The following is a 27,952-nucleotide window of genomic DNA, read 5'->3' on the forward strand; positions in this document are numbered from 1 at the left end:
GTAGCTCTTCGTGCTGACTTAGAGGTTATGTGACTAATGACATGCTCTTAGAAAGTTTATTTAATTGACACTAATGACTTGTTTTATTAACTTGCCATGTTTTTCACTTTATTGGGTTCATTTTGCAATGATGTCTTTCCATGATCAAGATAGAAAGTGCCTGTTGACAGAACAATAAACAGACTTTGCAATATGGTGGCAAATCTGAGAGGTTCATGCTATTCTGTCCTCTTCAGCATTTTATTCTAGCTTTCGAGTCCCTCGCTGTTTTTGAGCTGCGACTAGATGACCAAACCCAATCTGAAATATTTACACAACTTCCAAACATTAAAGTAATACAAAGAAAAAAAGATGGACCTGAATTGTGTGAAATATGTCATGTGTAGGTAGGTTTTTCAGTTAGCTTGTCGAGTGATGGTCATGCCATAGTTTGCAAAATCTCAGACATTGACTCAGCTGGGTTTGGTCGGTTTCCAGTCATGGCATCTGGATAAAAACTCAACACGAATCATCCATCAATCAAAAGGATTCTGCACTCTCTTCACTCACAGAATTTAGATTAAAAATGTTAACGCAAATATAGAAACGGATTAGAAAGAAGATCCAATGGTACCCTGCAGCAGTCCATCAAAGAGGACTTTTCTTTATGAGTTTGGAGGTTCTAGACAGACAAAACGGCTCATATACATATTACACTCAGAAAGAAACTTTCACTTTATATCTCAAATCAGTCCCTACGCCATTATCTCCACATCTACAAAGTGTATCAGAGGAACTAAGCCCTCAGCACCATCCTCTCACTGGTTTCATTTCCTAGAAATCAGACTTTAATGTATCAAAAGTGATTTTCAGTTTTCAGTTTTGGACAAAAGCCCTGTTGCTGGTTTCTTTTAGTAAAAGTGTTTTTATGAGTGTCAATTCCTGATAAGTGTTGCCTGATAACAAGTCTGCTTCCCTCTCTCATCCATGCCCTTTGTTTGTGCTGCTCCCACGGGTTCATCCTCTCAGCTCCAGTAGTACAAAGAGGATGTCAGACATACAGTTTATGTGCCAGTGACTCCCAGCAGCGAAGTTTGGGAATTTAGTAGAGCAATAATTTTTGTGGCTGAAATAAAGAGCGAGTCCTGTGAAGTTATACATTTTACAGGCTCTTATGTCTCTGATAGACGGTTGATTTGAGTATCTACTGGCCCCATCATCCTATACTTCTCCTCTAGGAGAGGCTCGTTACCCTGCAGATGGATGACTGTCTTGGAGTTGAGTCCGACTCGGCTCTCCTGGTTCCTCTTGTTGTAGATGTTGACCCTGTGTTCCAGCTCGGGGCTGGTTTTCGTGGAACCTGTTGGGCTGGGTGGTTTCAGGTTGACGGGGTCGAGGCCCTTTTGTGTGAGACACGAGTCCTCAGACAGAGAAGAGAGCAACTCCTGCACCACAGCGCTGGGGCTCCCTCTCGGCTGAGTGCCCAGAGCCAGAGGGCTGCTGTAGGGCGGAGGGTAGCAACGTTGGTCACTGTAGTCTGTGGACGTGGAGGCCTCGCGCACCGTGGAGCTGCAGTCCATGGTGGAGCCAAGTGTGTGGCTGCTGATGCTGTGCTGACGGGTGCTGAAGCTGGCGCGGGACACTGTGGTTGTGGAGGCTTCGCTGACCGAGCTGCCTGTGCGCTGCAAACGGCTGGACGGCACCGCTTCGGCGCTTACCAAAGAGGGCGGTAGCTGACTCGGGTTGTTAGGCAGGTGCACATCTATGGCTGCTGTTGTAATGACTCGCGCTGGGTCTGGGATCCCTGTGTCTACAAAATAAGACAATGTGTAAGAGCCTCAAATATTGTGGTGCCACTTTGATTGAAGAAAGAGTCTGCTGAAGCTTACCACTGCTTGGCTCACTGTAGTACTGGCTGATATAGTTGTTCATGTCATCTTGACCATGATGATCTAAAAAGACAAAAGAGGAAAAATGGAATTCAGAGTGAACGTGGAAGCTGATCTGTAGTCCAAACTAAAAGCATGGACTACAGATTATTCGTTTGCTCATTCAATGTTAATTTGCAATTGATCACAATGCCTAAAAATTTTACATCATCATAGAATTTTATTATTACAGATCTGTCATTCAATATTTTCTTCATCTTCTTTTCAATTTCCAAAAATCATGAATGTAGTTTTCTTGACATTAAGGGACAATTTATTAACATCAAGCTACATCATAAGAATTTCGACTACTTTGAAATTGCATAATTGAAATTGTGTATGACTGGTGACTTGGAATACAATAAAATCTAGACACTCACTAACCAATAATTTATTGAGTCCAACTGTTCAGCTGCTGTTTAACGCAAATATCTAATCAGCAAATCACATGACAGCAACTCACATTATTTAAGCATGTGGAAACAAGACGAACTGCATAGTAGACACAAACTGTTCACACAGTAAAAAATATAGAAATTTCTCTGGCAGATAATGAAAAAGCAGGAACCTTTCTCTATTTTAATTGTTATTGCTCATCTAGTACTTAATGTAGTGTAGTATGAATGGCAGTGGGGGAGGTCTTTATCAGTAGGAAAAAGTGTAAAACTTAAATACAGTTAAAAGCCCAAAATTTATGCCCTCCTTCACATTTTCAATACATGTTCATTTGGGCCAGATTGGAGTCTTTGGCCTTATGTTTGACACCAATGCTTTAATTTAAATGAAAATAAACTCTTTCAAGTACTTGTTTTATGTGACAGAACAGTCCAAATTGAAAAGGTGATCATCTTACAATCACATAAAACATAAATCAGGAAATTGATTTTATTACAAAATATGAATTTAGCAAATGTTTTATACTTTTTGGTTGAAATATTATTACCACTGAACAACTAATCAGTAATTACTATTAATATATTAGCTTACAAATTATTTCAGCTCAATGGTAATGAACACTTTTGGTGTGTGGAAATGTTTCACAGATAGTAAATGAGTCAAACAGTTTCTCTTAAGTGCTTTCCAAGTTCCCAAAGGACCATCACCAGATGATCAATACCACATGAGTATATGAGGTTCAGGCCCAGTTAAAAGGTTGTCTGAGTAGAAACACTGAGGCTCAGATGTATGATAGATCGCACTGTGATTTATAGCTTTGATAAAGGAAAAGCCTCAGTGTTTGGAGCCCTGACATCACCTGTACTGACAGTGCTTTGTTGCTTTTAAGTCCTGTAAGTTATGACCTGTCACTGTGTGAAAGGTTTATAGTCCATCTATGTACGGCACCAGAATTTTGATGTGGACACTGAGCTGAACGTTTTTGAAAACAGGACACTGACACTGTGTCGTGTATGTTGGCCACGATTAATGGCCCAACACTCCACCATGAAGAGCGGAGCAATGTTCAAGGTTTTTGAGTCAGAAGGGATTTCTTTCAAAATTTCTAACCAGCCCAAAGGTTGGCCAGGTTCTTTTAGTCTACCAATTCCCCCTTCTCCATGTGTAAGCATGGACGTGATTTACCACGGAAAGCGCGGCCTGGATTCCTTCCCATGCACACAGGTCGTTGATAACTTGTAATACAAAGAGCTTGGGTATTCTGGACAGTTACCTGCAGCACCCCCAGGCTCTCTAACTTTGTTTGGCCTGTGATGCTCAGAGGCCCCAGGGGCCAGACCGTCCACCTCCTGGAAACTGCTGCTCTGTTTACCCCACATATGGTGGATCTGCATGGCTGCTTCACGCTCGGCAACAAGATCCAGGTCCTGCTGAGCCAGGTGGGCCCTGAGCTGCCTGATTTCAAACTAACAAAAGAAAAAGAAATGAGAGAAAAGGACAGAAGAATTTAAAATAAGACACACAAGTGTTTTGAACACAAACAGTCTTTGTCTTCATTTCTGGATTGAAGTGGAGAACACAGTGATGTTCACTGTTTTATTTTGGTAATGTGACTTAAAACAATGACAGAACCGCAACCCCATATATTGCTCTGAGGTATTGCATAGTGCTGATTATGTGATATCCAGACTGCAGCAAAAAGATTATGCGTATCGATTGTCTTATCATCTTTGTCTTTTTGAGCCCAGATTTATTATTTTAGTGCACATCACTTTGCTGCCCTCTGCTGGTCACACACAGCTATAAAGTTGCACGAGGGATAGAGAAGAGATAAGGACACATACGGCCTGTTCTTGGCAGATCTGGGTGAGTCGATCAAGCTGTTCCTCCCTCACAGCCTTGGCCTTCTCATACTGTTGGATCTCCAGCTCCATTTCCACCTTTACTTGCAGGACATAGGCTGGAAGAAAAGGACATATTACACTCAGTAAGATATTTTTATCTTGTAAATAAAAGCCATCATATTTTCAAAGTTGGTGACAGATGACATGGACTACTACCCGCAAAGCTTGTGTAAAAAGAGCTGTATGTTTTAAGAGAAGATTTGAAGGAATATTTGGAGTGCTTTAGATTTCACAGCATCATTTGAGTGGTCGGTGTAGGTGCTGACAGCTGACTTGAAACAGAAGTGTTTTTTTTAAAAAAAAAAGTATCTCTTAGAAAAACTATAAGAAAGGACATGAACATGAAAAAAGGATTTATTTATTCTCTCTAAATGAAAATACTGAAAAAATGATCAAATTATTTGCCTATAGTGGCTTTTCTGTAAGTACTGAATCCATTATCGCATATTATGTCCTTCTACTATCATTACTGGTAAAAATAATAATAAAAAAATGATAAAAGTCTCAAGTGAGCCAACAACCTGCAGATTAAAGAGGCTGATACCACTGGGAGCACTATGCATTATCTAACTGACAGTAAAGGACAGGATGTAGGGGACACCAGCCCCTCCCAGCCTTACCGTCAATGATCCTCTTAACCCTCCAGATCCGCAGCGTAACGATAAGACCGATAGCATCCCAGGGGCTGCTGGGGCCGTTGGCCACTGTGGAGGCCACCATGGGGGCCAGAGAGAGTACGATGACAGCTCCATCAAACACCTGAGAAAGTGCACACACACGCACATGCACACACACACACAGACCAGGTTACTGCTATACTGCTTTGAGCTTATGTAGTTGCCAGTCTGAGCTATGACATTGAAGGAATGACACTGCAGTGAAAGAGGGCCCCAAGTCAGGACTAATGGGACTCACGGGAGCCTACCTCTACTTTGTTCTCGATGTAATCCCATATCCCCAACACCACGATCCTGAACACGGTCTGAGACAGTAGGAATGGGGGTGGGGGGCAGAGATAGGGACAGTGAGCAAGTTACAAAGGAGCAAGATGGACGAATACAATCACAGCTAAATTGAGAGAGAGAGACAGAGAGAGATAGAGTGCAGTCTGTGGTCATTGTCAGTAATAAACGGGACATTTCATCCCCTCTTTTATTCTTTCAGTGCGAATTCATCAGTTGTATTCACACGCAGCAAGAGCAAAAATTAGAGACACCGCACTATCTCCTTCTGCTGACACAGCAGCGACTGCGGAGAGCAAACAAACCTCCATCTTCTGCCATTCTGAATAAACTCCACAAACCAGTCAAACTGCTGAATCCACTGCTTCAGAGTAACACTGAGGGGTTCCCTCTGTTGACTCCAGCGAAACAAAAGTTACCACTCAGATGGTCAAATTTAAGAAACTAAGACAAATGCGGCTGGCTCTGAGGAAAACGGTGATCGATACAATACAATGAACTTACCTGGGGCCTCGAAATTATTTAAAACTGGCAGCACAGAAAAGCCCGAAGGGTTCAGTTTAAAAACAAATGCCGCAGATCAATCGAATAACCTAAGAAGGAACCGGGCGTGCCAGCTTTAACAGCAGTGGTTATACGTGCACATTCAGGGTACGTGTGCACGATTTTAAATCTTTTATATATGAGCGCGATAAATGGAGGTGTGCTCTTGTTCACCTGCACTAATCACAATCTAATCATGCCGTGACAGAGGGCATCGGGCATTTCATGGCGTTATTAGTATTGTAATGAGAATCTGCCAGTGTAACTCACTTGCCCACACATACTGCACAACGTAGCATTAATCAAGAGGCAGCTGCATCAGCTGTAAGTGAGACTGTTTTTTTGCGTCGAGTGGAGGAAGACTCACCTCAGTGAAGAACACAGAAAGAATGGCCAGGCTGATCCAGTGGATGATGCTGGCAAACTGGAATGCATTATTAACTAAAGGGAATAAAAAAAAGAGAGGAAAAAACTGATCAGGAGATAGCTGTGGTTAAAGGTTGATGCTGGATTTTGTTAGGAATATAACAAACAACCTGCACTGTACATGCTGCATAACACTGACAGGTTGCAGTAAATCTGTGGAAAACGCAACTGAAGAATGAGGCATCATGACAAGTATGAAACCAGTGCATACTGTGCATGCACGCGTCTTCTTTCTATTCATCAGGCTAATTGTGGACAAGCTCAAACAGCACTACGCTGTCAGCTGAAGCGCTTCTCGTCACACCCCACGTCTTCCCCATCTGTCTCTGTTTGCTGTGCTCAGTGATCTGTCTATCAGTCAATTCATCTTCCTCCAGTCCTCCCCACAATCACCCGGCAGCCGACTCCGCGTTGCTCGATTCCTTTGTCCGCTATCTCCCTTCACGCATTTGTCTCACTTTCCTTTTGTCTGGTCAGTGAGTCGGTCCCGGGGGAACAGTAAAGACCTGAATGCATTTGGATATTGCTGGTGTAAGACCATGTGTGTTAGCCCTCTGACATCAAAAAGGCCAACGCTCCCGACTCTCTGCTCATGACAGATGAGGATGTCTCCACCGAGCCAGATAATGTAGATAAAAGGTGATACTGGGGTGAGATGGGTCGGACTGGAATTTCAAGCACCTGCCATTCAGTGTTAACTGTGGAATACTAATGGAAGTTTTTTTTTCCCCCCAGACCGTGATTGATCAGAGCCTTGGGTCCCAGAACAGATCATAAATGACACTCTCTCATTACACAGTAGATTTACGAGATGAGGTTAACAGCAATTTATTTTCTTTGCAAAAACAAAAACTTACCTGAATTGTATTCTAGTCAAAGTTCTTTACTTATAAAATAATATATTATATGATTTTAAAAATACTAATAAATATATATTATCATTATAGTTTTGACAAGGATTGCTAAATTCACATTTACGTCACAATGATTTTCATTGATGATTCATTTTATGCAAATGAGGGTGTATCCAGTTTAAAAAAAAAATCCCAGCCACATTTTTCCCCGCTTCGGTTTCACTCACACTGTAACAGCTTGGTGTCTATGAGCAGCTCCAGCAGCAGCAGCACCACCACCAGAATGACACAGGCCACTAGGAAGCAGTTGAAGCCTGCTGACAGCAGACAGACCTGCCACAGCGCTGCCCTTCGTCCACAGCATGGCTTCAGCCAGTTTGACCTGAGTGGAGGGGGAGCAAGGCGGTGTGAGACACAGAAAGGCAGAGAAGACACGCCATGAGTCTCGCTGAACAGAACTCAGATCTGACGGGAACACTCAAGGTCGAATCAATAAAACACACGGAACATCAAAATGGAGCAAATTTGTAGTGTATTCAACCTTCTCAGTTCAGCATTCTCCTAAAATGTTTTTCAGCAGAGGGCACTATTCCTCATGTAAGCCATAAAAAATGCAAGAAATGAATGCTGGAATGAATTTACAGTCTTAGATTTAAGAATTTTAAAAAGTGAATGTGAATTATAAATACACAGTTCGCTAGGACTGAAATGATATATTAGTATGAAGAAATCGTAAGTATGAATTAAAGGGTGTCCTTTCCCTCAGTTCCTCTTAAAACTCCTCTTTCTGGCTTTTTCTGCAACTTTTCCTTCATTTTTTAAGGTCTGTTTTTTTCTGCCATCATTAAGCAGTGTAGTTAAATCAATACCAGTCACTAATTGTAGACAGTAAACATATATTTAATGCTAAAACATCAGAGCACCAAGAAAGGAGGTGAAAGGTCACTCAAGTTTAAAGAGAAATTCTTGTCTCTGCTTTTCACTGCTTGAGAAGGCAAAACTTTCTTTCAGGAAACTGTCTAGCTTGTTGACTTTTTTTGTTAAGAGCCTGGCTGAAAGTTAACTTCTTGGTTCCCTCGTGTTTGAGCTCTGTATGACTGACTGGTTCAATAATGTAGCTCTCCTGGTACAACAGTGGGGCTGCACTTGCACCATTTGGAGGATGCATATACACACATGACACATATACACACATGACACATATACACACATGACGCAGATGTTTTCTTAACTGAATGACAATTTCTTCAACTTTGTTTTGTTCTCAGCACAAGAATTGTTTCTCCTCTCATACCGGCCTGCGTGCTTGAGAGTGAAGTAGAGGCAAAGCTTGCATTAGTTGGACTGCCCGATCCCGGCTTTGGCCAGCTTTGATGCACTTTACATGCTATTATTCCCACTGGTGCCTTATACAGCCATCTCCACGGTCGGTGATATATGAACACTCCATTAGTCTGGAGTGTCCCTAGTGTGCTTCTTCTTTGCACAGGTACATTGTGGCTGAAGATAAGTGTCACACTTGCCTTAAATCCACCCTTGAGCTCCATTTCAAGTTTTTCCAATCAGAAACTGACCTGTTGAGATGCGTAGGGAGTTATGGGCGGTAAATAGTGATACATTTGCAGGAGCCACACTTTTCCAATGCGTTTACAGTCATGCATCCAACCAGGCACGCTAACAAGAGGTACTCTAAACAGGAAAGTGTGTATGCGCACACACGGGGTTGCCATCTTTTTCACAAGCATCACTGAGAAAGGCAGTGCTGTCCTTTGAAAATAACCACTATCTGTTGTTACCTGTCCCCCATAGGAGTAAAGCTACGGGCAATGTCTGTCAGAGGAGAAGAGAGGATGCAATTTATTCTACTCTTTCCTTTGCTTGAGCTCAGAATGAAGGAGGCAGACACTGAGAGAGAGAGAGCAGGGTGCAGCCGGTTCAAAGGCATTGGGATTCATCCAAAAGAGAATCAGAGAGAGAGCCAGAAAATAAGGAGGGGCAGTTGGAACAGGAAGAATGAAAACGAGAACAGAGAAAGATACAAATTTAGTTCAAGGATTTTTCTCATTTTTAGGTCCTTTTTGTAATTTTGGCCATCAGTCCTATAGATTGATTTTTTGCAGACAAGTACAGCAGCATTGTTCCTATCTATTTTTACCTTCAGAATCAATTATATACATAAATTAGCTGAAATGGTGACTTATTTGCAGCCTGTATGACTGACTGCTGTTGTTTCTTAGACTTTTTTTATTTTCATTTCCCTGATGCTTCCGTTTCAGAAATGGCTTTCGTAGTAGTACACGGTTGTCTTTGAAAGTGGGAAGAAAGAGGCGATCCTGAGGAGTGCTGCAGTTTTGCTGTTACAGCTCTGGTGTAGCACAGCTTCATATCCTTTCTATCCTTCACCAAGGTCAGCAGAGGGGCTGGAGCTTGGCCACACTGTGCCACTGCTCTCCCAGTGGCTCTCGGCCCTCTGCAACAACCCTCTGTACCAGCCAATACTAACAGATTAGTAGCTCAACACCTGAGGTGACAAAGAGGTAGTTCAGCATAACGGTATCATTAGCAAATACCTCGGAGACTTTCCCCAGCACCAATCCGTTCCCAGGGAACAATGTCAAACCCCATCTGCCAGTGGAGAAGAGCCAAGAAAAAAAAAAAAGAGAAAGATTTACCTAATGATGTGCCTCGCACACAGTCACAGGACATTTGCGCACCATTAGTTAGATAGAGTGAGATAGAATGAGCAACACACACGCCAAGAGAGACACCTCACTTATCTTCATGTTTGAAAAGCATGATTTAACTCATACTGTGTGGAATCATAATTCATTCAGACCTTTCCCACAAGCCAGGCAGAAAAGGTATTAATTTAATAAACCTGTAAAGAAAAACCCTGTCTGGAAGCAGAGTAAATGGCAGTGATGGATTAGCCCAAGCTCAGAAACTTAATTTTAGGGAAATCGCTTTAAACCTTGAACACTGAGGACCTGAAGTATTTATGAGGAAGTGAGGCTTCAGTGATGGAGCAAACCAAGGAAGAAAATCACCTCACTCTCTTGCGGGGTCAAGTCAGGTTCAGACCAAATGAGTAATACCTCAAGGATTTCTCATGCACGCATATAATAAGAAAAAAGAATTGGCCCCGTCATCTTTTTTTCGTTGTGTGCGTATTTGTCACACTTAAAAGTTTCTGCTCGTTAAGCAAGTTTTAATGCTTCATAACCCACGTAAATAGAAAATACAGTTTTTAAATGATAATTTTATATATTAGGGGGAAAAATGCCCCCTAAACCTAATAACTGGTTGTGCCACCCTTAGCAGCAAGAACTGCAATCAAGCATTTGTTATAAGTGGCAATAAGTCTTTCAGATCACTGTGGAAGAATTTTGTCCAACTCTTTCTTGCAGAATTGTTTGAATTTAGCCACTTTGGAGCGTTTTTGAGTGTTTTGGAGCCAATATAGGATGATGCCAAAGCATCTCAATCAGATTTAAGTCTGGACTTTGAATAGGTCGCTCCAAAAGCTTTATTTTGTTTCATTTTTTTTTGCCCTTCAGCCCCTGGTGGCCGGACATTCTCTTTCAGGGTTTTATGGTAGAGAGCAGAATTTATGGTTTCAAGTTGTCCAGGTCCTGAAACAGCAAAGCAGCCCCAGATCATCACACTATCACCACCATGCTGGACTGCTGGTATGATGTTCCGTTTATGAAATACTATCTTAGTTTTAATCGAGATGTAACAAGTCTCAAACCTGATAAAGTTCAATTTTATAATCAAGATGGTTTTCTTTTTTGGGCAAATGTGAGACGAGTCTCTGTGTTCTTTTTGCTCAGCAGTGGTTTTCTCCTTGGCGCTCTCCCATCAATGCCATTTTTGCCCAGTCTCTTCCTTATTATTGAATCATCAACTCTGACCTTAACAGAGGTAAGTGAGGCTTGCAGTTCTTCAGATGTTGTCCTGGGTTCTTTTGTGACCCAAATGAGTCATTATTGAGTTGAGAATTATTAAGTAATTTTGGTAGGCTGGCCTAAGATTCACCATCAACCACTGTTCCAGGTTTCCTTGCTGGAGTCCCAAAGCCCTAAAAATGGCTTTGTAACCCTTTCCTCCTCCCCCCCACTCCCACCCTTATTACTAATGGTAGTTAATGATTTAACAAGGGAGAGCATTTACTCTTTTTTTTTTTTTTGTAAAACAAAGGAGCAGTTAAGTTTTTAAATCATCATTTAAAAACTATTTTGTCTTTACTTGGGTTTTCTTTGTCTAAAATTAAAATCAGTTTGATGATCTGAAGCATGAACTGTGGACAGGTTTATAAAGACATCAATGTACCAGTGGCTGCAGCGGCAAAAGATCGAAGGGAGTCCGGCAGCAGCGGAGAAAAAGGGGATTAGATCATAAGATCGATCAATGCTGTACATGATGCTGGCTGCAGAATGGCCACTATAGTAGCAACAAAGTAGACAAAGACGTTAAGCAGAATGACTGGCACTGATGAAAGTGTCTGGTTGCTCTGCTGGGGCCCATTCACACAGATGGGACAGCGTTTTGGCTCCATCCCCAGCTAAGTAACTCTCACTGAGATGAGGATGCTAGGAGCATGTCTTTTATTATACTGTCTCCAGTAATTGAGACAAGATAAAATACAGCGTAAATTCATCAGGTACAAGTTAGTTGGTAATTAAATCAGGGAAGTGGTGCTTTATTTGTGTGTATAAGTTTGTAGGTAGGAGAGAAGGGGGGAGGCTGCAAATGGGAAAATTTATCCAGAAGGAATGAGTGACTATGAGCTCCTCAAAGGTATTGATTAATTGATTACAGCACACACACGCACACACTCATAAAGGGAAGCAATAAACAACTGCAAACATTAAGCACTAATATACAGTTGCTCTTGATGCTGTCTTGTAAATTACCTTCTGAAACTCTTGATTGGCTATTCAGTGAAAATAAAATAAGGACACCAGGGTGCAGAACGATGACATTTGCCATAAATTCACCATTAATTATGATTTAGGTCTAAAATACCTAAAGTGTCCATTCAATACCAGGCCAAGACCCAGATCACTGCCTAGTGGCCATTCAGAATGAATGAATGTGACCACTGGTTTCAGGTTACGAGCACAGAACATGAGTTTAACCAAACAGATGCAGTATTTGCTCCTTAGATTAATTTTATAAAGCTTCTGGGATGTGTGTCTGTGAATTAAATGACTTACAAATCAACAAAATCATCTATATTTCATTGAAAATAGTACACACAGATATTAAATGTTGAATCTGAGACACTATTGCTTTTAAAAATATTTTGCCTTCAAGGCTATAAAACATTTAACAGTAGAAAGTCTCATGGCTAATTAGGTTAATTGGTAATAGGTCAGTCACATACCTTCACTGACCTTTCTTTAACCCACTAGGGCCACCATGGTAACAAAGAGTCAGGCAAATAACTCCCCTGATTTGGTCTTGTGAGGAAACCAGAGTACCCAAGGAGAACCTGTGTAGACATGGGGAGAACATACAAACTCCAGATGGTGGATTCAAGCCTACGGCCTTCTTCTTGTGAGACAAAAGTGCCACCGTGACGTCCAATAAAGAGTTTCAACTGTTAAAATGATTTGTAAATTATCAGCCCTGCATCAGACTGTAAACCTGTCCAGGTCGTGCCCTGCCTCTCGCTCGACGATAGCTGGGATAGGTACCAGCCTACCCATGAGCCTGAATTGAATAAGATGGATGGAGGGATGGATTTGTTGATAACTGGATTCTGCATCCTAACATCTTTGTGCTTACACATGTGCATTGCACATACAGCTGTATGGATACTTTCATCTAAGTGGTTATGTTGATATCCTATGTTCTGGTTTAAGTTGCAGACATTGTGTGGATCTATCTGACAGCAAGACATTTTTGAAGTGCTGCTTGACTCAGATTGTCTGTCTCCTTTCAATTTCTCTCGCCCTGCTCAAATAACTATATAGCCCTGTGGTTCCTCCTCTATAAACTTGAACCAATTCGCACCAATCTGCTGAACTCAGCAGGATCGGACAGGGGAAAATGGACCACAACCGTGTGCGCCTGCAGGCTACTCCACAGCAGCACTGACAAGACTTAATCTCATTCAGGCTCTTCAAGCACTCTGCTTTACACCTATCTCTTAGCTTACTTTTTTACACTTAAAGAGGCATTTCATAATAGATACGATACAGAACACTGATTATTTTTTTTCATACTTGAGAACTTCAGTTTCCTGAGAAAGCACTACCCAGATTTATTGAATATGAAATCAAATGCCTACTTACAATTGACAAAATCCTTTCCTGTAAAATGCCCGATGAGTCATCAAGTCATGTCTTATTAGAACCAAAAGAAGGAAAGAAGCCCTGAAAGAAGAAACCAGCTAAGCAGCAAATCACCTTAAGTGCTGCTAGTAATATCTTACAAATTCCTATCTGACAAATTATCTGTACTAAACCAAGGTAAAAAGATTTATTCAAGATTTTTAAAAAATATGGGTTTATTATTGAATCATATACTACTAATAGACCAATACAGATAATTATTTTAAGAATGTAAAAATTATCATATGTATACATCATATAATAAATTCTTTGTACTTCATATTTTATAACAAATACCTAGTAGCAAGTTTGACTTTTTATTACTTGTGGCATAGATTCAACCAGATGCTGGAAACATCCCGTGATGATTTTGCTCTGTGTTGGCATGATAGCATCACACAGACACTGCAGATATGTTGGTATGAGATATCTCTCATTTCACAATGTCACAAAGGTACTCTATTGGATTGAGATCTGGTGACTGTGGAAGGCCGTCCGAGCACTGTAATCGCATCATGTTCAAGAAACCAGATTGAGATGATTTGAGCTTTAGGACATGAATCATTGTCCTCCTGGAAGAAGTCATCAGAAGATGGGTACACTGTAGTCAGCAACAACACTCGGGTGGGCTGTGGGATTTAAATGATGCTCAGTTGATATTAAGGAGCCCAAGGTGTGCCAAGAAAGTATCCCTCAAAACATTACACCACCACCACAAGGTTAAACAGCTAATACAAGGCAGGATTGTGCATTCAGAGATCCTCTTCTGCATACCTTGGTTGTAACGACTAGTTGTTCTAGTTACTATTGCCTTCCTATTAACCCAGAGCAGTCTGGTCATTTTACTCTGACTTCTGACATCAACATGGTACTTTCATCCAGAGAACTGTGGCTCATTGGATATTTTTTCTTTATCATTCTCTGTAAACTCTGTGGTTTTGTGATAACATCCTAGTAGATCAGCAGTGAAATACTCAGCCCCCATTCGGCCCCAACAACTATGCCATCATCGAAGTTTTTATCTTTTGTTCTCATTGAGCAGGTCATCTCAAGCATGTCTACATGCCTACATGTATTGAGTTGCTGACATATTATTGACTAATTAGATTTTTGCAACAACAAGCAATTGAACGAGTGTACCTAAAAAGTGGCAAATGGTTATGCATGATGTACTGTAACTAATACATCATGACTGAGTGGTTCGAACCCCTCTGACTTGAGCATGACACTACTTCTGCATCACCTCAAGCATTTTTATTCCTGCATTATGTTGTGTAAAAATCATTTTATGACTGATGAACTGATACTGTCTGAAAAATATTATTGGTCTGGTTCTTTTTGCATGTGCCAATAAGTACAGTTAAGGACCTAGCATGTGTGTCTGGTGTGCCACCTGCATCCTTCTAACCTTCTTTGGGAAAATCCATGCAGCTTCTCAGTATAACCAGATATTTCCACTGGTTTCTGAAAGCAATCAGCTGTCATCACTTCACTCTGTGGTACAGCCTAGCAGAAGGGGCTCGGCGATAGTTCCAGCCAGAGAAATGGGCCACAGATACCAAGCAAATGGAGATGGATGGGGCTCCATGTGCACAGCAGCAGACAAGCTGTCCCTGATAAATGGTTTTTCACCAGGACACTTGATCTCTCTCGCTCTCAGCCTAAAAAGCAATCTCACACTTTGCATGTCTGTGAATATTAACAAACCCTCAAACCCTGCACTCAAATGTCATCTATTGTGTCGCACATGGTGCCAGGCAAGAGAGCCAATTTGATAGAGAGGACTGTTACTGTGTGTGTTTGAAATAGAGTCAGAGGGAAGAGAAAAAAAAAGAGAAATCCTGTTCTCTTTTCAGACATCCATCAACAAAGAACAGGTACAGTATGGCTCTGGTGCCAAAGCCCCATGACATATTGCTGCTGCCAAGCTTCACACTAGACTCTGGCAGTGTACTTCATAGCTATATTCTACAGTCTGGATTTTTTTTAATTATTACATCTTATTTCAACCTTGAGCACTTCAACCCTGGGCTTTTTTTTTATAATGTGCAGTTTGACATGGTGCTATATTAATGCATTTTCATGGGGAGAAAGAGGGTGGAGAGCTTTATTTCAGGCAGTAAATAAAGATTTTGTTAGCAAGTGCAATTAGTCCAGGTGCCTGGGCACAATTTTTTCTTATCTAATGTCTAACATTTCCATGCAACATGGCACGGGGCACAACACACAGAGAAATGGCACTCATCAAACAGAATCATCTAGCATGATCTGCAGCTGGCAGCTTGGAGAATTAAAGTGCGGAGGAAAGTCGTCTGCTCCATTTCTCTCTCCTCTTTATCCTCTCCGCCTCTCTTCTCCGCTCAAAATGGCAGGTTAACCCATATGAACCATCTGTCATTGCTGCAGTGCTTCACACCTCCTAGTCTGGCCCCTGGAAATCAGTGGCATATGTTACTACTGCTGTGGACAGCAGGCTGATCTGGGGATGATAAGACAGGACAAGCTTAGGATGTACAGCTCGGGGTTTAAAGGCTGAGGCCAGGCAGACACTCTTTAAGGGAAAGAAGCATAAAACTCTTTGTAGATACATGTCTAAAAGTGCGTTTGGACTGACAGAATTGTGCAGATGCATTCTTTTCTTTTTGTAAAAAAATCATATCAGTAATCTGGGGCATATATATTGTCCTCTTATAAATCTCAGTGTGCATGTGCACAAGCCTGATTTCTGCTCCAACCTTTACGCATCAACAGATGCAGGCACTCCCTTATTGTTACTTCCACAAAGAATTTCTGTTTGCAAAATAGCTTTTGAATAACAGCCATAACAGCTAAAGAAAACAGCAAAGAAGTCCCAAATGGGACTCTAAAACACTTGTTAGCAAAGCAGAAAAGAGAAAAACAACTGGAAATATGTATTTAGTGATCTCAATAACAAACAGAAGAAAAAAATCTGAAGAAAAAACTAAAGAGGACCCCAGCAGAGACAAACGTGGGCAGCAGTCGAATAGCAAACAAGAGACAAAGAGGCGCGTCAGTTCACACAAGGAAAGAAAGCCAATATGCAGCCTCACAGCTATTTACACCACCAATTTCCAATGACAATACACACCCAATAAAACTGAGCACAAACTAAATGATCTGTAATAAACTTTGTGAATGGTAAATTGTACATATTAGTATAAATAGGTGTGTTTGGAAACAACAGGTATTTACTATAACAAGACATGCAAGCTCTCAGCTTGATTTTCAACCCCACCTCAGTGTACTTGCTTGATTCTAAAGAACATGTGTTGTGAGGTCCATACAGTCTACATTCTTCCTTTATGTGTGGGAAACAGTGTACAATTGGCTTTTGTGTGTATACACTGTTGTTGCATCAGACTCCACCTAGTATTAAAGGTCATTAAGCTCAAGGAGTAAAGCAAAACTAAAAATGCCACCTTGCTACTGTACCATTGCTTAAACCAGTCATAATTTTTTCTTGGCCGACAGAGTTCTGAGAGTTTTTTTTTTTAGAGGGATAGTGATGGTTTCACAGCTTCAAAACAGATTTTTTTGTGTTGAAGAAATAGAGTAACCTGTGACTGAACAGATGCCCACTTCACCGCGCTGCTATTTTTTTTCTGTACAGCTTCCAGGTTTGCAAATAATTCAAGTACTACAATATTTTAACAGTCAGTAGGTATGTGTTTTGGATGCACACAAACAACTGGCTGGTCTGGCCATTTTCATTAGCCCTGTTACACATTAAATGCCACAAGGTTGATTAGGTTGCTACAACTGGGTAGTTAGTGGGTTTATATTTAAAAACAAACAAACAACAACAACAACAAAAAACTATTATTATTTAATATAAAAAGATAAGGGGCCATATTTAAGTCACCAAAGGTGGATGGGTAGTTGCACTGCCCTGAATTTGGACATTACAGCAAGTTTTGGGGAAAAGCGAGCAGCCAAAAATCTATTAATAATTCCTCCCTGCTCACCACTGCACCGAATCTGCAAGTACTGTGTGTGCCCCTGGTAGTCCACAAGAACATCCACCTCCTACGTAGTCGCCCACGTCTCCTGATAAAGAGCCACGAGAAGCTGCTATGCAGGACTAAATGTGCATCTCTGGTATGCTGTTTTTCTGCTCACTTTTCACAGGAATAAAAAAAGAAAGAAAACAAAAAAAAAGAGAAAAAAACAACAACCAAAGTTTCACCATGGAGGATTTCGACGAGTAATAAATCATCGTCTTTCATCTCCTACTACTGGTATAAAACAAGTTTGTTCACACCTGCACATAGTTGTCTACTTCCACAGAATATCCAGAAGAAAAGACGCAGGCCTTTGACATGAGCTGTAGTGAGTGAAAGTAAGTGATGATAGCTAGAAAAAAAAAAGGATTTCTAATCACCAACACAGAAGCAAAATATAACTACAAACCAAAACACGTAGAAAGGCAGTGAAAGCAGGTTTATTGTCCCGTAAACTATCACTTACAGAGAGCTAAATTTAGCCAATTACATGCCTAGTAGAAGAGTTTTCACAAGAGCACATTCCAATAAACAAGAGAAAATGTATTTACAGGCCAACGCAATTACAGATAATAATAGCTTGATCAAGTCATCACTCCTGATTGAAGGCCGGCATTGACTCATTTAAAGTCCTGTGGCCACCGCTGTGTCATTCCTTGAATGCTACACACTTGATTCATAAAGGTAGCTATAACCTGTGACGCTGGTGCTGTCACCGAGAGCGACAATGACAAATGCACTCGAGAAAGTAATGACAGGTATGTGGCTGGAATTCCAGTGACCTGAAAATCAGGAATTCCAATCTGCAAAAGGTCATCGAACACAGCGTGTCACTCTCATGGGTGAGAGATTGCTTAATAGTTTCATCAGTGTGCTGAGTGCTTCCAAATCTCGCCAAAAACAAAGAGGGGGTTTCTTCAGCTTTAAATACCCACTTACTTTTCATCACAAATCATATTTACACTGGCGATTTCATAAATCCTCCACAGTCATATCTTGACACTGCATGAGTTTTTCATAGCACAATGCTAAATCTCTGGGGCACCAGGGCTTCATATGGTGTCCTTTGAGACTGCCTGCTGTGATGATCATTTTGCTGGGCTGCCAGATCCTGCCCTTTTGCCATGGCTTTGCTATGCACTTGTTTTCTGTTCATTTTGTGAGCAAGTGAGCGAGAAAAATATGAGGTACGATAACAGAGTGGGTGTTTGGGACAGGACCCATCTGTTCTCGCCCTCCATCCCGCAGAGCCATCATCCTGGACAAGGCCATATCAGGCAAAGTCCAGCGGGATATTTTCATCTGACACACCAGGGCTTGGATGGCAACCCCCCCCCCCCCCCCCCCCCAAAAAAAACAAAAAAAAAACAACAACAACAAAAAAACCCAAAAACTGGATGCTCTAATTAACCTTATGCTCTTCGTCTTCTTTTTCTGCATGGATGCCAGCATTGCAGCATGCCAAAAGGGTTGTGAGTCACGCTTCCTGAGTGGAAAGCCATGGACACTCGCTACAGGGGTGCTCAAGGAGGGGTGTGTCCTATCCTGAGAACACTGGGCCAGCCAAACGGCGATATGGTGATAAGTAAACAACACAAACGCAGGACAAGCAGGCTTCATGGAGAGAACCAGGGCTCTGACAGCTCAGGACAGCTATGGTGCTAACAGCACTCTTTTTTTTTCCTGCCAGAAATCAACATTGTGAACAGAAGCCTGTCTGGTGAGAGAAATCGCTGTGTCATTGAGCTGAAATGAACAGATCAGTGGAGACATTGTCCATTTAACACAGTGACACTAATAAATTCAGTGCCAAATATCCCCCACTCTCGGACTCCAATATAAAATGCGGAATGATTCAATATGCCAGGTGTAATTACAATGTGCAATAACGAGCAATGGAGAGAGTGATGGCAGAGCTTCTCCCCCGCCAGGGTAGATTATAGATTGCAGTAATTGCAATTCTGCCTTAATTATGAATGTGGCACTAACACGCAAAAAGCAGACACAATGACTCAGTCACCATATCTCTAGTATCTTCCTAATTGTGGAGGCAAATATCCAGAACATCAATCAATACATAATTACATTTTGGGACTTTTTAGTACACAAATTAATTATAGAAAATTTCCATGTGCAATCGTGCCACTGGTTTGTTTCCAATTGTCTCAAAATGCACAAAGTTTGAGACACAAATCACAAGCTGACCTCATTGTGCTGCTTTTATTTGTTACAAGTGCTTATTAGTTATATAATCACTCCAAGGGGTACCACAAGCTGCCAAGCAAACAAATGATGGGACTCACCCCTCTCTGCTATCCTCTTCATCTGGGTTAGATATGAGCTGGGATCCAGCGAGGGATATGTCCAGTGCCGCCAAAGGCAAATCTCTGTAGGTGAAGCTGACCAGCTGGACGGGGGCCACACACTGGTTGTCGTCCTCTACCTGCTGGGAGATGACCTCCAGCTCTGAGGCTCCGGTCTGGGGAGGAGCCCTGTCACATGCAATACACACCATAAACAGAGCAGCAGTGAAGTCAGAGAACTGAAGTGGTTGCTGATAGAGTCATCCATGAGTAATTTTGCAAGTTCTAGTTGATTATACGATAGTGACAACTGGTATCTACATGTTGTCTGTGTGCAGCAGCGAGAGTTATAAAGCACAAGTGACAGTGCTTCATGCAGCCTTTAGAGCAAGGTTGCATGAAAATGTGCCGCTTATTTAAATTACCCAATATTCTCACCAGGAAAACGTCTCAGTCAGTGCAACCACAACATCCTGAAATTCTTTGTGTTCTTGCTTCTCAACACCTAACTGCACACATGGAAATAGTGTGTTCACTAAAACAAAACACACACCAGCTTTAATGAGAAAAGACTCTTGCTTTCTACAGCAAAGTAGAATAAATGTGGATTGGCCCCATACCTTACAGGAAGCCACTGTTTTGCATTAATCTGTGTAAACCCATGACTTAAATTTGCCTGAACTGAGCACAGTTACAATTTTAACTAGAAAAGTTGCATTTCCTGCGAAAATGCAGTGTGAATCTGCTGAAAACAGCTGAAGAAGCAGGAGTTTCTGCTGAAAAGAGGTTAAAAAAAGCAGAACTTTATGCTGAAAAGAGGTAAAGAAACTGAAAGTTGTGATGAAAAGAGGTGAAAAGCCAAAAATTCTGCAGAAAGGGGGTGAAGAAGCTGAAATTTGTACTGAAAAGACATGAAAAAGTTAAACTGTCTGCTGAAAAGAAATGCTGCCATGAGTAGGGTTTGAACCCAAGTCTCCTGGTCCCAAGGTAACTACTCATCTCAAAATGGTTCTCAGGTAACTGAAAGGAGGTGAAAAAGCTGAAAATTCTGCTGAAAAGAGATGGAGAAACAAAAACTTGTGCTGAAAAGAGGTGAAAAAAACTGAAAATACTGCTGAAAAGAGGTAAAGAAACTGAAATTCGTGGTGAAAACAGGTGAAAAAGCTGAACTTTCTGCTGAAAAGAGGTGAAAAAACTGAAAATTCCACTGAAAACAGGCCAAGTAGCTGAATATTCTGGTGAAAAGAGGTGAAGAAGCAAACCTTTCTACTGAAAAGGGGTAAAGAAGTATAAAAAAACTGCTGAAGAATCTGGAATTTTTGCTGAAAAGGGGTGAAAAAACTGAAAATTCTGCTGAAAAAGGGTGAAGAAGCTGAAATTTGTGTTGAAAAGAGTTAAAAAAGTTAACTGAAAAAAATGTTGCCATAAGCGGGATTTGAACCTGGGCCTCTTGCTCTGAAAACGGCTGCTCATTTCACTGAGCTAAAACACAGCTCACCCCAGCAAGCAAAATCAGTGACCACACTGATAATGTGGTCCATTCATTTCAATGGGACAAAAAAATTCATAAAAAGCTTAATATTTTAAAAAGTATAATAGTTAAAAGTACAAAAAGATATAGCAGGAATGAGCAGAAGTAGCAGAATATTGTGAAATTTGAATGGTGAAAATCGTGTGGATGCCTACAGCATCCACACAGTAAAGAGAAACAGGAACAGCATTCACACAATAACTACTAGTTCACAGCATGCTTGTGCTCTATATTATTTTAGTGACACCTGTCACACAGGGCCTGGTAGCTTTGATTGACAGATGTGATAGGTTAGGTGTGCTGATATGGGATGTCGGTGCCCTTTGGGGCATTTTAATGGAAGTTTATGACATAACAAGACACAGACATGACTCGAACTTGACAAACAAAGAAAACTTGGACATGAAACATGACAGATAAACACACGTAGACTTAACATGACCAGCTGATGCGGGAAACTTAACACAGGGATGAGACAAAAAGGAAGCTTGATAAATCATGAACTAAAACTGTAACCTAGGCATGACAGAATGTAACTAGATAAACTGAAATGAAACTAGACTCAAATGAATAACAAAACATCACGAAACTCAGAACACTGGGTCACACGACCCAGTACCATGACAACTTAGCAATAATTCAAATTAATAATGTCTGTGCAGTGCATCCATACAGTCTGTGAATACATCTAATAAGTAGGGTCAGGTGGCTGGTCATCTACTAAATGGTAAACGATCTGGTTCTTACTTGAGCACCTCATTTAGCCATTCATACAAGCCCCTTTTCTACACTTTCTACACTTTCTATCTGTTCACACACATTCACTCGGGGTTAGTATCTTGCCCATGGATATTTGGCATGCAGACTGGGGGAGCCAGGGATCAAACAACCAACCTTCCGATTAGTAGAGTATCTGCTCTACATGAGTCACAACCACCCTTTTACTAATGAGAACGGTGAATGCGTGTGTGTGAACATTAACTAGAAAGAACTTAAGCATAGAAAAAAGTTTTTGTATGAAGTGCAGTCTATTTACCATTTACCAGGCTTACAGGTCTTATACGATAACTTAGTAATTCAGCTGCTCTTCAAAAAAGTAACACAGTGGAGACCAAAACACTGATGTTGAGGCTTCAAAATGCACAGTCTAGAAACCCCTAGGTGACATCATGTTGGCTACATCCATCTTTTATATACACTTTGAACAAAACTGTATTTGTCAAATTTTATAAATGGCATTGCAGAGCAAACCATCTTTCCCCCCTTTGGTTGTGCTCCGTGACGCTAGCTATATTTGGCAGGACCGGACAAGGTGTCACTTGATCTGGGAATGAGATCTTAAAACTTAAATGTGCAGGGAGGGCTGTGATATCACAAGCTCAACCAATAGCAGACAAGGAGAAGGCACCATGGAAGAGAAGAGTCACATTCCTTGGCTGCAGTCCCAGTGCAGCCAGCGAGGAGACATCAATAACCGGAGTACTTAACAGTGGGGGAAGTCACTGATTACAAGGCAGAGGGATCAAAAGCCACTGGGCTGGTGAATTCTACAACCTCTGCGCTGGAGGTGAAGCAGAAAGGGTGGAACCAGTTAGTAGAAGATCACTGAGCAGACCCACCTTCATGGTAAATGTTAACGTAGGGAGACCTTCAAAGAAAATAGGTCCTTCTCTTTCCTGATTTATTTCTTGACTAACAGCTGTGTATTGGACTTCCTTGAAAGCTTATGTTGTTCTTCTTACAAGAATTCACTTGAAATATATTCTTAGATTTGCACATAAGGACTACGAACAAACAAAAACAAAACACTCTACCCTGATTTTCGTAGATAAAATGCCACAGACTGTCTCCTTTTAACACATCTGTTATGCGAGTCCAGCTTGAAATTGGTGCTCAGCTTCAGGGTCAAACGCCCATATATAACTATGTCCTCTACAAAACATGCCTGCATTGTTATCTGTGGAGTTGGCACTTCTGACCAGCTGCAACAAGGACGCTAATGACTGATGACAGCCACAAACTGTTTAGTGCATCAAAATCACATTTTCAGACAATCACAAAGCAGGCCAGGAGTGATTATGTGCAGGGTGCAGTGGAGTGGCTGGTTGCCATTGTGGGGAGTGAGTGGAATCTTCACATATGAACACCCTGCTGCCCCCCTCAGTGATGCAGGCAAGGACAGCCGGCAGCATGCCAAAGGCGAGTCTCTTTTCGGAAGCATGCAATATTAGTACACGCCACGAGGAAGCAACAAGGTTAAGAGAGAGCATGCATGGCTGCAGGGAAAATCTTGCACCTATACAGAGTAAAACTGAGAGCTTAACACTAACCCAAAATATGCAATTTTCTTCTTCACAAGCTAATGTTTAGAAATGCCACACAGATGCATACACATGGCATTGGTTAATACAGCCAGGTCTTTAAGGTTGTCATGTAAGGAAACTGTAACTATTTTAATTAATCTAAACACCAATGAAGTAAAAACTACCTTATATAGAAGAAGAGGAGGAGGAGGAAGTAGATAGTTATGCGTGCTTGATTTGGCAGAGTTTTACACTTCCTGACCCAACCCCAAAGGGGATTTCTGTTATTTGTTGGAACTGAACCAGCAACCTAATAGTAACCTTAACCGTGAGTGCGAAACTAAACTAAACTAAACTAAATTCAGTTTGAAAGAAAGACTGAAACTGAATTTAGCTTATTTAAGTGACGTCAAATCTCTGTACTTCATTGAGTTATGGATGAACGTGATTTACTTCATCTTGTTTACTTCGTCTTGTTTATGTATGAGAATTTTGTAGCTATATTAATAATTACTAATATTGACTTTAAACTGCCAACAACATATGATAACAAGGTAATAAAAAAGAAGATGGCATGCATTATTGGATTCTGTCAGAAAGGTTAAGACTGCTGCCTGTCACTTAATATTTTAAATAACCTGTTCAGAGCAATAAATCTCCAGCTTCTGTCACTGCATTGAAAAGTGCTGCCTCAGCACGAACTGTTGGTTTGCAGAGGGCACTGGTATCATTGTCATTCGGAGCGCTTGCTGCCACAGTATCTCTGGCCGACCATCTATAACCCAGCTGCTTTGTCTTACCCAGTGAGTTAGAATGCGGACAAACTGGCTGCTCCTTGGTGCACAGCACTTCGCTGTCATGATTTCATCACAAGCCTCTGCCACAATGGTGCATTTATAGGGATCAGATATTTTTGGCAACCCCTGTGATGCTGAGTTTCAGTGGGACCTTGTTTTGACTTTGATGCCTGAAACATTCACATGTAGTATCCAGAGATCCCTGCTAAAAAACAAATACAGACCAGCACCAATATCACCTAGTCTAACAGCGTGGCTCATAGAAGTGTTTTATTAAAAAAAAAAAAGGTCTATCGCATAAAAGAACAAGGTCATTAATTTACCTCACTGACTATACAGACAGTGAGGAAGACGCAATTACTTCTTGGTTTTGGTGCCACATATATGCTATATAGTTAGACACTTTAAGCTATTTAATGAATCTTAAAGGGGAATCTAATCTATCTGTCCAATCTACGACACTCAGAAAAAAGACTTAATCATATAAAAATATAAACGTCATATTTCTAGAAAAAAATAATACACCACGTGTGGGAGGGAGGTGGGAGATTTAATACAGATTCAAGCGGTGAAAATAATTCAGAAGATCTGAACGAGTTTCCCCATCTGCCACATCTGCCACTTCTCAGACAGTCAGCTGCACTTAGCATTAAATCATGTCTCTGTACTACTAAGCAGTCAACGATTCTCTATATGATCTGGTTACAGATGTCATGCGCCTCTGTCCTCTACTTCTGTGCTGCTCTGTAGCCCAGGTAGTAGCCTCTGTTTGTATGTATTAGAAGCAGCACCCCGTGGCTTGCAGAAGATGCAGCTGACTAAACCCATTTTGCATTCAACTCCCACTCCACGCTACTCCCCTCAGCTCCATTCCCGTGCTCACTCTCTTTACCCGTCCCTTAGCCACGGCCGTGGCTGTCGTCAGAATGCTCGGCCTGTCTCGAGGACCACACACAGAGTAATTATTAATAAGAGAAGATGACAAGTGAACATCCCTCCTGAATGTTAAGAGATGGCAGTCCATTCTCTCGCTCCCGGAAATACTTGGACGAGGACAAGCGCTACTTTCTCCCTGATTCCCTGTTTAAAGTCACTCACGGGAGGCACACGAGCATGTGCAGGTCCCATTCTGCTAATCATATCCCACCACACCGAGACTAACTGCGCATAATACAACATGTTCATAAATAGAGATTTAAGATTTCACACTCTCTCGTACACATGGTTTCAAACAAGACTCCGGAGGGTTTTATACTTACTGAGTGTTGCTCATGTCGAGGTCTTGTTGCTGCAAATAGACGTCCACGCTAAATAACCCCAAGTGTGAAATATGATTTCACCGCTGCAGAGACTGGGCTCCTGCCACACATACAGGAAACACAAGATAAAAACAGACAAAGCACATAAAGAGGTAAATAATAGGAAAGCTCCCTCTTCTGAAACTTATTGTGGCTTATGATTGGGAGCTCCAGAGCAGCAACTAATAGGTCTTGTGGGCAGATTGCCCAAGGTTAACAATAAACAGCAATTCTCAAAATTATGAGGCGTCTACATTGTAGCCGTGCAGCACAAATGCATTCAGAGCTATCAATGAAAAATCTGTGCTTATGTTTTTCCTGAAGGTGCCTTGCTCCAACTCCAGCTTTAGCTATGCTCTGTACAACTATTTTCCTGGGGAGCAATAAACTGTAATGGATTTTAAATCTCCTCCAATATACGCTCCGCTCTGTGAATCAGGGGCTGAGGAACATCACACCTCTTGCATAGCAAGTGCACCAGGATGCTAGCTCTTTGTGCCACAGGATAGAGAACCATTGATGTCCAAGCCTGTTTAGTGAAAGCCTATTCCGGTTACTGAAACGGACACATCATGACCTGGGAGGAAAGTCAAAAACACAGCCACTCGTTTAATTAAGATTGAATGAAATCTTGACTATTACAAGCAAAATAATGGCAATGATAGCATAGTGTTGGCCATGCCTTCATTATTTAGAAGGCATTTGATGAATTTGTGGTAGTGTTGTAGATACAAAGGCATAGCAAAAGCCTCCGGACATTCAGAGGTGAGGAGTCAGCATTCACAGCAGAGTAATGTAGTGAAGCACAGCAGATTAAATGCTACTCAGGATAAATCAGCCCAGGTCATTCAAGGGCTGAGGGTGATACTGTTTCATTGCAGTACCCCCTAAACGTGCAAGAAGAAAGAAAGAACTGGCCAGTGAGAGGTGAGTAAAGTCAAAAAGGTTAACACTGTGCCAAAAGTGAGGAGTAACTGTGGAGGTGACTGGAAAGGCAAGTCTACTGAAAGATATGTGCCAGTCCTTTTTGGAGATAATGCACTACATACCAAAAATATTTCTGGACATCTCTCTATCAGAAAGCTCGAATTTCACAATCAGCAAATTGAGTTGACCCTTATTACTATAAGTACAGCCTTCAGTAAGTACTTCATCAGCGAGGGTCGGTGGGTGGGGGGTGGTCCACAAATGCAGCACATTTTCCTGGGCTCTTCTCAGTTCCATGTGACTCGTTTCTGTCTGAGGCTTTCTGTATTTAGCGCAATCGAGATTCACTTGCAAACGTTTTTCACCAAGTCATTGCTACACGAACAGTTAGCTGTTAACGTGTTTTGTTTTGGGGTTTTTTCCGCGCTGTTCTTAGAGGCCATAGAGCCTCATTCATGTTCATGCTCAACCCAACTGAGACACATCAACTCCTCGGTGCGCTCCTCGAAAAAAAGAAACAGGGGGTCGGGGGAATTAAACACACTAACCTCTTGTGTTGTCTTGCTCTACATTGTGTAAAGTGTGGTCGTGACTCCTTTGCCCTCGCAGTGATGATGGTTATATCTCCCTCCTCGCCGTGGATGATGATGATCAGTGTGAGGGAAGCTCGGATCTTGCTGTGTGTAGGTTGCGATTAGCCTTAGATTTGCGTTGGCCAAGCACCCATATCGCCTCTCAGAAGATAGCGCACGACAAAAACACCTACTCCGGACTGTAAGCACCATCCTTCAGAAGGAGACGACGAGGCTGTCACTGAATCAGGGTGATAACGACATCTTCGCAGGGAGGCATGATGTGCTTGCAGGGCTTCCCCCAGAATCACATCAGGGACTCCATGTGCCCGATAATAATAAGAGGTTCACGAGCGGGAGCTGTCCAGGCGCTGAAAAAAAGGATTCCAGCGGTTACAGATGTGTGACAAGCAGTGCTCCGGGAGGGAAACGGATAGCCTAAGATTTATCCCAAACCCTCGCAATGATGTCATATCAAGCATGTATGCAGTCAGTGTACCCACTAAGCCATTAGAGCCCGCAAAAGTCCTCCTTTCTATGCCACCCTGGAAGCGTCGACGTAAAAAAAAGAAAAAAAAGAAAAGAAAAAAAAAAGGGGGAAAAAGCCCACTCTCGCTTCACTTCACCTCTTGAGCTTCAGAGCTCCTCGCGATAATAACCCACCCGCGCGAAAAAAAGAAAAAACATATCACTAATACTCACAGTGAAGTGTTTCTGTGACCCTCGGTGGTGATTTTAATGCAGTTTATCAGTCTGCAGCACACCCAGCAGCAGGCTCTCTGCGACATTTCAATTGCATCCTAAAATGCATTAACAGGACTTAGATCCCCGAACGTCACATAAGGCAGCATTTATAAAGGGTTTAT

General features: G+C 41.6%; 1 protein-coding gene across 1 annotated transcript; it reads right to left on the reverse strand.

Moving 5' to 3' along the window:
* Window positions 1-76: 76 nt before the first annotated feature.
* tmem266 (transmembrane protein 266) lies at window positions 77-27,842 on the reverse strand. The gene is made up of 11 exons (XM_084933417.1): window positions 27,063-27,842; window positions 25,549-25,648; window positions 19,659-19,847; window positions 7,220-7,374; window positions 6,080-6,153; window positions 5,133-5,189; window positions 4,828-4,966; window positions 4,148-4,263; window positions 3,577-3,769; window positions 1,869-1,931; window positions 77-1,789 (listed from the first exon to the last, which is right to left on the reverse strand). The coding sequence occupies exons 2-11, from the start codon at window positions 25,560-25,562 to the stop codon at window positions 1,152-1,154; spliced, it is 1,638 nt and encodes a 545-aa protein (XP_084789543.1). The 5' UTR covers window positions 25,563-25,648; window positions 27,063-27,842; the 3' UTR covers window positions 77-1,151.
* Window positions 27,843-27,952: the final 110 nt, after the last annotated feature.

This window comes from Perissodus microlepis, chromosome 7, assembly GCF_051167445.1.
Source record: "Perissodus microlepis isolate ML-2025 ecotype Zambia chromosome 7, ASM5116744v1, whole genome shotgun sequence".
In the NCBI taxonomy this organism is placed as follows: domain Eukaryota; kingdom Metazoa; phylum Chordata; class Actinopteri; order Cichliformes; family Cichlidae; genus Perissodus; species Perissodus microlepis.

Bases quoted from the DNA above. Each gene is read 5' to 3' on its own strand.
- tmem266 (XM_084933417.1), bottom strand. The intron at 7,375-19,658 runs GTGAGTCCCATC...CCCTCCACTCAG, and splicing joins GAAGAGGATAGCAGAGAGGG to GTCAAACTGGCTGAAGCCAT. The intron at 6,154-7,219 runs GTGAGTGAAACC...TATTCCCTTTAG, and splicing joins AGACACCAAGCTGTTACAGT to TTAATAATGCATTCCAGTTT.